This window comes from Odontomachus brunneus, unplaced genomic scaffold, assembly GCF_010583005.1.
Source record: "Odontomachus brunneus isolate Ranch 3 - 2012 unplaced genomic scaffold, Obru_v1 Obru_scaffold_023, whole genome shotgun sequence".
Lineage (NCBI taxonomy): Eukaryota > Metazoa > Arthropoda > Insecta > Hymenoptera > Formicidae > Odontomachus > Odontomachus brunneus.
In genome coordinates, this window is record NW_022639473.1 from 1,040,937 (window position 1) to 1,053,601 (window position 12,665).

A 12,665-nucleotide genomic window follows, 5' to 3' on the forward strand; every position below is an offset into this window, starting at 1 on the left:
TCTCTCTCTCTCTCTCTCTCTCTCTCCCTCTCCTCTCTCTTTCTCTCTTTCTCTGTTAGATCTGCCGCCGTTGCTGTCGGTGGCAGCGACGTTACCGTGTCGCGAGGAAGCATTGAACGTATCGCAGACACGACGTAAGAGAGAACGGGAACGAGGAGTAGCGGCAGGGAGAGGGAAGACCGCGACGATAATAGAGCCCGACGACGACGACAACGACGACGTTTCGTTTTCGCCCGGCGCATTGTTCGCGGCAAAGTTCCAGCGCCGATTAATCTATTAAGCGAGACTTTTACGAGCTCCTGAAGGAGTTGCGAGAGTGCGGGCGCTGAAACTGGAGCAATTAAAAAGTTCCCGACCGCGCGCGCGCGACGCGCGGCTACGCGCTTATTAAGGGCGCGTTGGGGCGAACGCTGAGGTCCGCCGCGTATCTCGGAGGTGATTCAGACTGCGTCCCGGTCTCGAGAGGCCCAGAAGACGAGAGAAAAGGACGCGTGACTGCTTGAGAACGGCTGACGCGTCGATGACACGTTACTTTACGCGCCTATTGACAGTGCGAAACCCGGAGAGATAGGAGAGGGACGGCGAAACGGTTTATTATACGTTGACGTGTGCACGCGAGTTCCTACGATTGTCAGAACGAAAATTGACACATCGAGGGTATCGTTTAACGATACACTAGCCATTTGGGACGCGCCTCGCGGTCCGATTATTCGCGCTGCAATGAGCCACTCAAGCGCATCATCGCGTGCAAGAACCTCTTGCGACGGCGAGATTTGCTGACTAATTATTGTATCGCGTCGGTGAATTATTATATTAATATTATATCAATTATGTGTCCCCCGTATATGTGTATATAGTAGACTATATTAATTAATTAGTATATGTTACATATTATATATAGTATAATATATACTATAGTATGTACTATATATAGTATATACTGTACTAATAATTAATATACTAATGATAATTAGCATAGTAATGCTAATTATCAAAGTTAAAAAATAGTATTGTTATACGGAGAGAATATTATAGTTTCTTTCACATGTCAATTATTTTAAATTTTACTATACTTTTAGTAGAGCAGGAATAAATTATCAATAAGGCAAGAATACCTTGGTAAAGAATACAGTAAATTTCGCTAAAAACATAATCAATTTTTTGAAGACACATTTCAGTTCCTAAGATATAAATAACACGTATGAAATGCAAGAACAGTTAATTATCACAAAATGTCGACTTATATTCCCTTACAAAGGTTACGAAAAGATACAAGGTAATTTCACTATAAAATGTTCTCTGTGTAGCGTCGCATGTTGCGTTTTCTCAGCGACAACTTGGTAACGGCGTTATTTACCTTTGTTTTTCGTTAGCGACGGTAACGGTAACACAATTAAATTTTGCGAGTAGCGCGCTTACGGATATAAAGGTTACTTTTATAGTTATTCGGCACACAACGCACGAGATAGCCGGCCGCAAATCATAAAAGGGAAGTCTTCGAAATTGAAAGAAAAAAATAATAGGAACTTATTACTTCTTCAGCAACAACAAGAATTATTTTTAAAAATTAATAATTTAATATTTTCAATGCGTCACTTAAAAAGGAATTTTCCTAACCCTACTAACAAGTAAACTTACCCAAACTTACACTCTGATTTCTTTCTAATTTGGCACAAATATAAAAGTACAAAAAATATTTTGGTCATATTTTTTCATTTTGACCCACTATGAATTTCACAGGTAGTCTATAGCTTTTTAATATTCTCACTCCTATCACTAACAAATACAATAAAAATGCATAAGAAATAAAATTGAATACGAGATATAGTTAAATAATTTTAACAAAATCGGCATAGCTAAGACGCGAATCATTCTAAATTTCTTTAGTCGAGATTCCAACCGAAATATTTCAAATCTATGCTAAATTAATAAAAAATGGTTCAAATCTCGACCAAACCGAGAAATTATTTATATAAATAATTTTTTTCAACGTTTTACATGTTTTGTTTAAACATTTTATTATTTATACAAGTAATTTTACACATTTAACTTCATATTCATAATCAGCAAACCAAAAACGTCTATATCTTATATTCAATTTTATTTCTTGTGTATTTTTGTTGCACTTATTAATGATAGAAGTGAAAACATTAAAAAGCTATAAACTGCCCGTGAAACTCAAAGTGAGCCAAAATAAAAAAATATGATCTGAATATTTTTGTACTTCTACATTTGTGCCAAATTAGAAAGAAATCGAACTTTTGGATAGATTCACTTGTAAGTATATATTTATATAAACTTGTAAATATATATTTATACAAATAATATACTAATCATTATATCTTGCCTTCGAAGTTTTCTCGCGAGATCATCCCTAAACGATAATAATTATTCCTTTTGTTATTTGGCACATGCAAAATACACGCACATCGAACAGGTGACAACGAGTCGCGAAAAGGTCTTTAAAATTTTGAAAGAAAATTAAGGCAATTTGTTATTGTTCAATTAACGATAATATAATTATTAAAACTGAATGCAGTAACTTTTTCAACGTGTTACTTTTAAAAAATAACTTTCCTAACTCCGATAAAATTACGCTAATGATACACGTAATCATTATATTCTGTCGAACCCTTCTCGCGAAATTATCCCTAAAGCAACGAAAATAATTATTCCTTTTAAGGTTATTTGGCACATACAAAATACATGTACATGAAGCGGGTGGCAACAAGAAAGGGAGATCTTCAAAATTTTTGGAAATAATGAGGGAAAATGATTACTTCCTAATTAACGATAATGTCATTTTTAAAGATGAGTGCCGATTATCTAACTTGCTCAACGCGTAACGTTTAAAAAGTAACTTTCCTAACTAATTAGCTACTTGCACTAATAAATAATACACTATATCCTGCCGAACCTTTCTCGCGAAATCATTCCTCACGGAAGATGCTCGTCGCGTCTGCCTTCCAAAAAAGAGGAAAAAAAAGAGAGAGTCACTCGCTCGTCCGTCCATCTATCTATCCTTCCGTCCGTCCGCATACAATTTCGTCCACGCGGGAAATCGAATTAAATAAATTTCGCGCGTTGAATTCGCGATGAAGTTCCGCGCCCCGTCACTCGCTCCCCCCGCCATTATGCTTCCTTTTACGGCATTTTATTTCCGCGCGCGGATAACGCCCGAACGGTACGCGCGATATACGATAATGCAGTATACGGGGGAACGGTTCGATGCGCGTGCACAAACCTCTGTGCGCGCGCGCGCGCTCTATGCAAACTCCTCCGCTGAAATATTTATAAGCAGGATGTTCGTTACCACTCGTACTCTTTCGGAATAATTAATTACCAGCCGATGGCGCGCGCTCGCTCTCGCGATGTACGGCTACCCGGCAATGATTCATCGAACGAACGGTGAACGCGCGCAGAGCAACGCGGCGGCGGCGGTGGTCTACGCGTTCGGAAATACGATCCCCTTTTTTCCCCGAGGAAAATCCGATCGTTCGAATCGTCGCCGACGGCGGTGCCACGTGCCCGCGCCGGATAATAACGCATGCCGCTGCCGCCGTGCGTTGCGCGCGGGGCAGTTGGAGCAGAAACAACGGAACTTATCGAGGATATCGTTTATCGATACTTTTTAACGCAGCTCGTGAGCACGCGAGCGAGAGGGCGCGCCGTGATTGATACTTCAACGATGACGCGCGGTCAACGAGGCTACCTGCCTCTTTATTAACCCTTTGCGCTCGCGCAAGAAAAGATCGACCGAATTAGCATGACGCGACAGCACGACCGAACGAATGTCTCTCATTGCGGGCAATGAAATTTCCAACTTTTAATCCTCTTTCATTTTTTTAGGTATTTTCTCTTGGTGATTTTGGGAAGACAACAATTCTTCTCGTACGATGATAACAACGAGATAAGTGTGAGATAATTTGTACTTATCAATGAATAAAATAAAATATAAAAGTATCAGTGAATAAGATAAAAGAGCCAATGCTTGGACACTCTAATAACACTGGTATCTAATTCTGAATATTCTTATTGTCTTTTGGTCTTTTTAAATTTAATATTTATTTAACTTTGAATATATAGAATATACATACATACACACATATATATATATATATATATATATATATATATTCCACCTTAAAGATATAATTACTCGTATTTGTGAAAACCAAGAAAATAAGAATGTTCATACTGAGAAAAAATACGTAAAAATTTATCTGTGTAATATAAAGTTGATTTATGTGAAACAAAATTTATTTCTACGAATAAACTGCATATCTCACGAATAAATTTTTAAGAATTTTTTCTCAGTGCAGAATTAGGCGTTTCTAGTAACAGTGTTAATAGTACCCAAACATAGGTATTTTCACGATATGCTATTTAGCAGAAAACGCGAAACGACCTGGACTGAGATGACTTGCTTTCGTCGGCAGAGCGTAGTAAAGTCCTACACGCGGTCGTCGCCGTCGCCGTGCCGGCAGGAAGTGCACTGACAACGGCTGGCCGACGAAGCGCTGCACAAAGTAGTTTATATTGAGATAATCGGGCTAACTATCGCGTGTATGTGTGTGTCGCGTCGTACCGGGTCTATCAGCGGGCGACCTACATCGTTGGAGGAAATCATTCGACGCGGTTGACGCGGTCGCGGTACGCGGTGACGTAAGTGCGAAGTTCAAGTCGCCCGCGGACGTGGCGACCTACTCGGAAAACACTATTCCCAGCCGCGAATTATTTAATTCCGAGGGGGGAATTTAAACTGTTGATCGATCGGCCCGTTCGACGGAAATTGTGTAATCTAATATTTATTGGAGGAGAATCGAATATTTATATTTTTCTTGCTGGAATCGCGACAAGGGATGGTAGATCGGAATGGATTACGCAACGTACTTGTTCCAAACGCGTAAAATATGGCAACGACGGTCGGTTATACCGATTGTTGCTTTTGACGAAATTCCAGAATGTGTCATATAAAAGTGTCGCCCTCCCAATGCAGATATATAAAATTGTTTAAGAATGTTCAGAATTTTAAATATCATAACACTGGTTGCTTTTCAGTAAAAGACAGTAAAGTCGTTTCATTGATTCTAGATATTATCTATTTCATAGAGATAATCTAAAGATGATGTCTAGCCAATGAAACGACTTTGTGTGTCTCACTGAAAAACAACTATATTATGACGTAGTATAATACGTATAAATAATAAATATTGTCATGACATTATAAATAGCATGTATACGAAGATAAAAATAGTATAACAGCATAATATGGCACATATATATCATCATCATAATTATCATCATGGCATAATATAAATAACAGTCATGTTATAAATTGCAAGATAAAATAAAAACTACTACTACTCCAAGTCAAAAATTTGTTTCTACATTGACCCTGTAAATTTCATCCAAGATCCACAACCGGGAATCTCGAGATATAATATTGTGTAGTTATCGTTCTCCTTTGATGCCTCGGAATTATTTAATGTTTGAATACCTTAGTGATCTACCTGCATTTAATCTTTACTCGCAATTTCAATAAAAATGTATTAATTACGTAACTTACTCAACTGCAGGTAGATATATGTGCGACAAATATCAAACAATCTAATTAACAAAATAATCTAATAAGAAAACAATCTAATTTGAATTAATAAAGTAACACTCCTTTGTTTGCAATCTCTATTTGTTTTTATTCTTGTTGAAAACTCGGATAGAATATGGAGATTCAAAAAGGAAGAGTTTTAAAGACGAAAGTGGCAGTTGTGTGTCCGAAAGCATCAATGGAGATTTAAATTTCTTGGACTCAATGAAATAAACAAGTAGAATTGAACAGAAATGAGTAGATTAAACGAAAGTGAAAAGAATGCGTTGGGAGATTTGACTTGTGTCCCAGAAAGCATTATTAAAGATATAAATTAATATCTGCGTGTGAAATTTACGACAACCAAAAAAATATAACCTCATCCTCAGCGAAATCCTCTTATATCCCCAAGAGAAAATTCTTCCAAAACCAAAAGAAAAATAGTCTAATATCTAAAAAAAAGAACTTCGCTATTTCTTACAACTTTATATTTTAATAAAAATTTTTATTAAAAAAGTATTCCTCTTCTGACGAGGAGTGAACTATTATAATCGGACATCTACTAGATATTACTAGATCTAACTTTTTTCTTCTGAACAAGTTTACTCGAAACAGAATGTCCTCTTATACGAAAGACGCGACGAGCAAGACTTGTGCTGCAGATCAGAGATGAAATTCCTCGAACTTTAAGAATACTTTGCTTTTGGTTTTAGAAGAATCCTCTTGAAGCCATACATAAGAGGATTCCACTGAGACATTCCGTTGAGATCTTACATTTAATTTTACGGATGTATACTTTTTTTTGGATGGACAGAAAGACTTCAAATTTCAACTCGGAATAGCTCTTTTCGCTCGAAACTAATGCGATTTACGTCTACGCATGCACTACGTAATAAAAATGCTCAGTGAGCGTTGGATTGCACGCTCACCATTCGATGTCGAGAAGTCCATCGATGTCCGGAATAATCCACCGCCTTCTAAGGTGGTCCATTATCGTCCAAGCAAGTCCACTGCAGCACTCGTTATTCTGCCGAATCCAACATTGTCCCAGGTCAATCAGCACTTCACTCGCGTCGCGATTAATATTCATACTCTCGCGGCGATCGAGAAGTTAACGACAGCGCCGATAAAGCGGAACGAAGTTCACGAATTTGATTGACAAAAGAAATCGACGCGTACTTCGTTTGACGAATGTCTGTCGCAGCACATTTCCAGAGCACATTCGCCATTCGTGCGGGATGTCATTGCGAATGCTAATAAGTGACATCTCGTGTATGAAAACCGGAAGTTTCCATACTGAGAGAAAAAATATTCAAGTATAGCGGATATTTATTTGATGGTTACTAAACAGTTATTAATGCAAAATATTTAGTTATTAATGCAAAATATTTTTCAAATAAGATATACTTTTTCTCAAGAAGACCTCAATTTTTCGTGAAAACAATTATACTTATTTTATTTAAATAAGAGAATTTTAATTGAAGTGAATATGCTGTTATACTCGCCAAAAAAATATTTACTAATTTTCAGATATTTTTTTTCTCTCAGAATGTAAGAAAGAAACAAAAAGTAATAAAAACATCTTATTAAAGTTAGAATCCTCAATTTTGTTATTGAATATCTCAAAATTAAATAATGCGATTTTTGTAAAATTTACTTTTCTCCGAATGACCGAATTCTTCCGTATTCTTCGGTTTGTTTAGACTCCCAAACGACAGAGCCAATGACGTTTTCAACAATTCGAGAGGAAAAGAATTCCGAGTGTACCGAATTGAACATCCGAAAATAGAGGTGTTGGCAAATACGAGGCATTCGCTCAGCTATCCACATGCAAAAGCAGACACTGTGTCAGACAAGTGTCTACACGCTAAAGCGCCTAGTTCATGTCTATCGTTAAACGATAAACTTCGGCGTTGATTGTTGCGACACATTCGCAAGTCGCATGGCGTTGTGTGTGAAATTGAACACCGAGGAACGCGGGACGATCGCAAATCGATGAGTTCGTTCAACAAAGATCTGTCGCGGCAGGACAAATCTCGATGTTTCCGGAAAATGCTCGCGTCTCTCGTGCGAGCGTTGTTTGCAAATCAAATACTAATGATCGTGACGATCGCGAAACCGAAGAGTTTAACGAGTATCCGTCGTTATATTTCAGCGTTTCTGAAATATAAACTCGTGCGAGACGCAGAATTGGAAGCTGAAAATCGCGAAATGATCGCAAAATCGACGAGCCTGTTTAGAGAATGTCTGTCGCGATACGATAGATTTCAGTGTTTCTCAAACGAATTCACGACCCGTGTGGGAGACTACGTGTCCAACTGGAAACCGTGGACCATGACAATTGCGAAATCAAAGCGTTCTCGCGAGCAAAGCAACTGCGAAACGCGAAACCGTGACGTATGGAGCCGTTGTGTCGGCTCGCCTCGGGATATTTCGTTCCCAAAGTTTGCTCTCACGATATTAGAATTAACGTAACGACCTAACGTTTATCTTTATTCGCGGGATATAATCGCGACATGAACGCGCGTTCAACAAATGTGGCGAGCGCGACAAGCGAATTTGTTAACGCGGATCAGAACGATCGCGAGCTCCACTCGCGGTGGTGCAATTCTGATGCGCATTACACGCTGCCCAAAACGATTAGAGGACACTGAGTGAATATAATTTCGTTGAATAATTCCACAATCCAAACAAGATAGGGGAACAAATTGTTAAACAAGCGTTGCGTTTACGCGCGTTTAAACGTACTCATTGGAAAATTAAATGAAAGAAATCAAGATTATGCATTCGTTATTTCAAATATCTATCGAGTAACACGAATGATAAAACAGAATGACCTACTCTGAGAAAAAATATTTAATATTTGTTGCTATAATCATATAAAAAAATAATTGCCATAAATTATGGTCAAGAAAACAGTTTTTTTAACTACTATACTCTTATGTTACTATAATGTGAGAGAAAATATGAGAATAAAATAAAATAATCTACTATAATGTTAGCGATAATAACTTTATATATGCGTTAGAATAACCGAAATTATACGGTGTAAGTAAAATAACAAATTTGAATTAGATCAATCATTGCTTTCTCTCAGTGTACTAATTATCTTGAGCAGCGTTGATGATTTGACAGCACAAACACATACATGCAAAAATCTACGAGCTATGTAAATCGCATTAGTTCGAACGATATATCTAGCAAAAAAATCCGCTACCATAAATTTGTCGTACTTTTCATACTTGTTTTGCAATTCATCATTTCACTCACCGATCACCGAAGAGCAGAGCTCAGCCACGTTCGGCTGCGAGATCTGTAACAAAAAAAATGGACGATCTACTTAGGTCAAGCTCAGACATTCAACTTTAGTCGAGTTCAGAAATTCGGTTTCGCGAACAAAGGCGCATAATAGATCCGCGAACGGATTAACCCTTTGCGGCCGTAATCCGAGTGAAATTAACGGCTACGTGGCGGCGGCTTTCGGCGGCAAAGGGTTAAGAAGCGAAGTATAGAGAGGAGGTTAGGTTGCGAACTCACCTTCGAGCCGAGCTCGCTCTGCCCGAACCGGATCCTCCGGTACGGCATCCGCGTCCACTGGAGCTGCGCTTACTTGCCTTCGTCCTGCCAAAGCCCAGCCAAGTCTGAAACAAAGGACATAGTTGTTCTGTATAGTTAGCGACAGGGAGGGTTCTCTTGGTCTCTCGACAAATCGAGAATACTACATAATATTCGATACGAAGTATTGCAATTATATTATACTAGTAGTATCAAGTATACGCGGACCGTTTCTGTCTGAAGTCTAATAAGAATGAAACTCGGCGAAATAGCCTTTTAAGTGTTCAAGCGTTTGCACAGAATGTCAAAATCTCTAGAGCTTTACACAAAGAGAATATTATAGTATTTTTTTCATATAAATTCTTTTCAATTCTACTATGTTTTTAGTAGTCGAGGAAAATAGACTGCCAGTAAGATCTGTCTTGCTAACAAACATGGCAAATTTCGCTAAAAATGTAGCAAGTGTTTTAATAGCACATAATAATCCTAAGATACAAGTAGTACACATGAAATGAAAAAATAATGAATTACTGCAGAATGTCGATTCATTCCTCGGTTACAAATTTCTCTTTTGTAACAATTTTCCTAAAAAATTCTCTCCGTGTATGGTAATAAAATCCAGAAAATAATTTATCAAAACAAAACACCGTAAACCCAGACGGTAAATATACATGCCGGGCGAAACCTGTATATCAATTTATTTATTTATTTATCTTTATTTAGGTTAAATCTTAGTCGAGTTACAAACACGCCATTATATGTAAAGTGATCGACAGGTACGATCACGTGAATTTTCACGTGAAATAATGTATGAATTCGTTTCACATACCGTCTGCTCAATTTAAAAAACTTGGAAGTTTTCATTGTGTGTGCAGCGTTCAACTCGGCGTCCAAGACCGTAATGAGCGCGTGTTGTTATTATGGAGGTCGAGCGTCCCTCGGGACAACAACATACACAGGTATGCTAAAGTACCGCTACACGCTTTATTTGATCAGTTAATGTACGTTACATTAAAGTATTAATATTTCCCGTTATATTATAATAGTTAACTATTTAATACGCGTTGCAATGGATACTTATCGAATTCCCTTGTATCATAATTTTGCCAATTATTAGAATTTAATATTGCTAATTTTCAATAAATAATTGCGTTTTTCATGGCAGAATGTTCAGGAATCCTCTCTCCTAAGATTTTATAATTAAATCCAAAAATTATCATAAAATGGCGAAATATTATAAACTCAAACAATGAATATATATGTTGAATTGTGAAAGATTCTATTTTTATTCAAATTTCAAGCTATGTACGCGCAATTATTTATGAAATGGCCAATAATTACGATTGAATGTTCATTTGATGATACGATATAAATCGAATCACATACGCGGATCAACTGTATTTCTCTCTGAAATCTAGCGAAATCGAAACACAGTAATCACAATTTAAATTTCTAAATGCTTCTACTACTCAAGAAGATTTAAACACGATAAACGCACACCTGAAGTATTATAAATTTGTCTCACATACCGTCTTTGATTTAGAAAACTTCAAAATAACGCGATGTTGTATGCGTGGCATTCAAAGCCGGTATGATCGCGAGTGCGTGATGTATGTTGTTGTGCCGAAAGACGAGTGTCCTTCAGAATAATAACACACGTAAGTATACACAATGGCACCGTTACACACGTTATTCTCTACGTACATTTAACGTATGCTACATTAAAATACTGATATTTTACACTACATTATAGTACTCAATTTATCATACGTTCTAGTATTATAATACTCAATCATTTAATACACGAGAACGTCCATTGTATCTCCTGCATCATCAAGATTTTATAATTACGACATATATTCCATCTAATAAAATATAAGACAAATGTAACGCAAATATACATGTCAAGAACAAGTTGATAAAATTATTAAATCTGCTTAAAGGAAACTACATCACGAAAGTCACTTCGCTACTCATGAATGTATTGCATTTACTGTGCTATATGAAATTGGAAACTATAGGAAAAGATACCTCTTTAAATATAAGATCCTGATATTCATTAAAATTTTAAGTTTCAAGTTTAATTTACGATATTAACTGCATTTAATTTAATATATGTTAAACAATTATAATACAGTTTTAAGTTGACACGTAACAAGGAAGTCTATGAATTATTAAATATTTTAACGTAAGAATTTAAATCACGACAGTATTTTCGTTAATCGTGCGCGTACTATATTTAATATTTCACGTGAAACTAAAAAGCTTTATAAAAATACTTTCTCTTTAAGATTTCGAGAATTTCAAATCGCATGTATATGTCTACGTTATATTTTTTCTAAACTAAAAAAAATAAGAAATAAGAAATATTAATTCGGTAAGTAGTAATAACATATTTACTTTTATACTATTATACTCTTATACTGATACAAAATACTCTTCAAATAAAAAGGTTTACATTTTTTTAATCTTAGCTCTTCATAAAAGCAATTGTTTATTCTGTTTAAACACAAAAGAATTTATATTTAAGTGAATATATTAATAGTATCTACCGAATAAATATTCTTTATTTTTTAGATATTTTTCCTCTCAGTATATTGTATTAAATCGAGTTTTAGCACGGTCTAATCGCATCGAGAATATATTTCCTCTTTGAATTTATCAAAAATAAGATGCGCGCATTCTGGCAAACTCTTGAAATTTAGAGACGCTCCTCCAACATGAAGGATTAAACGGAGGAGCGTGGTGAGTGTATGCAAACCTACCTTCGAGAAGACTCCGTTCGGGCCAAACCGGATCCTCTAGTGCTGCATCTGCATCCGGCGGAACGGCATCCCCGGAACTGCATCTGCCACGTGGCCGCAAGCCGCATACTGCTAAATCTAGAACAGAAAAGAAATATATTACCTAATTAGTTACGGTAAAAGAACAATTACTCGGTTCGCGAAGAAAGTTCCGACCGCGAATCTTTTCAAAACTTAACTAAAAACAAATGCTGCTTTCCGGATCAATTGTTACTTGATAAATTCCACGATGCTCCCACGCTCGTGACAATCTCGGCGAATCGATCGCGACGCGAATTTTCTAAAAGACAAATACATAAAAAGTCACAAAACTAACGCTCCGAATTGCAAATTCGAGTCAAACCTACGCACTAGCTTTTAACACGGACTCGTAATCAATGTCCGCTTCAAAGCAAGCACGAAAACTAATGTCTTTCGTACTTGCACTCAGTCAAACTATTTGATCTTTGTTCCGCAGAAACACGATTTCACGTTCATCGGGAGCGCGGTAATTTTCCCTTTCCCATGGTCTTTGTTTCAAGTCGCTACGACGTCTACAAGTGAACTTACCAGCGATTTTATCGATCCGCGCTTTAGATCACTCGGCGCGAGCGCTGAATACGTGACGACGCGACGCGTGAATGGAATGCGGAGCGCGACTACTCTCTCCCCGCGCGGTCACCTCTATGTGGCACGCGCCGTCACGCACTGGTACGGTACGTTACCCCCCCCCCCCCCCC

At 37.3% G+C, this 12,665-nt stretch overlaps 2 protein-coding genes across 2 annotated transcripts in view; one reads left to right on the top strand and one right to left on the bottom strand.

Annotated features, from left to right (window-relative positions):
• The window catches only part of LOC116842229, a 425,064-nt gene extending 412,468 nt beyond the window's left edge, over positions 1 to 12,596 (bottom strand). The window contains exons 1-4 of the mRNA XM_032811131.1: positions 12,496 to 12,596; positions 11,908 to 12,024; positions 9,125 to 9,228; positions 8,858 to 8,900 (exon numbers count right to left, since the gene is read on the bottom strand). Of these exons, the coding sequence (XP_032667022.1) occupies positions 8,858 to 8,900; positions 9,125 to 9,172 (91 nt within the window). The 5' untranslated portion in view covers positions 9,173 to 9,228; positions 11,908 to 12,024; positions 12,496 to 12,596. The remainder of the gene's footprint in view (positions 1 to 8,857; positions 8,901 to 9,124; positions 9,229 to 11,907; positions 12,025 to 12,495) is intronic.
• The window catches only part of LOC116842226 (discoidin domain-containing receptor tyrosine kinase B-like), a 168,294-nt gene that overhangs the window by 53,548 nt on the left and 102,081 nt on the right, over positions 1 to 12,665 (top strand). The window lies entirely within an intron of this gene.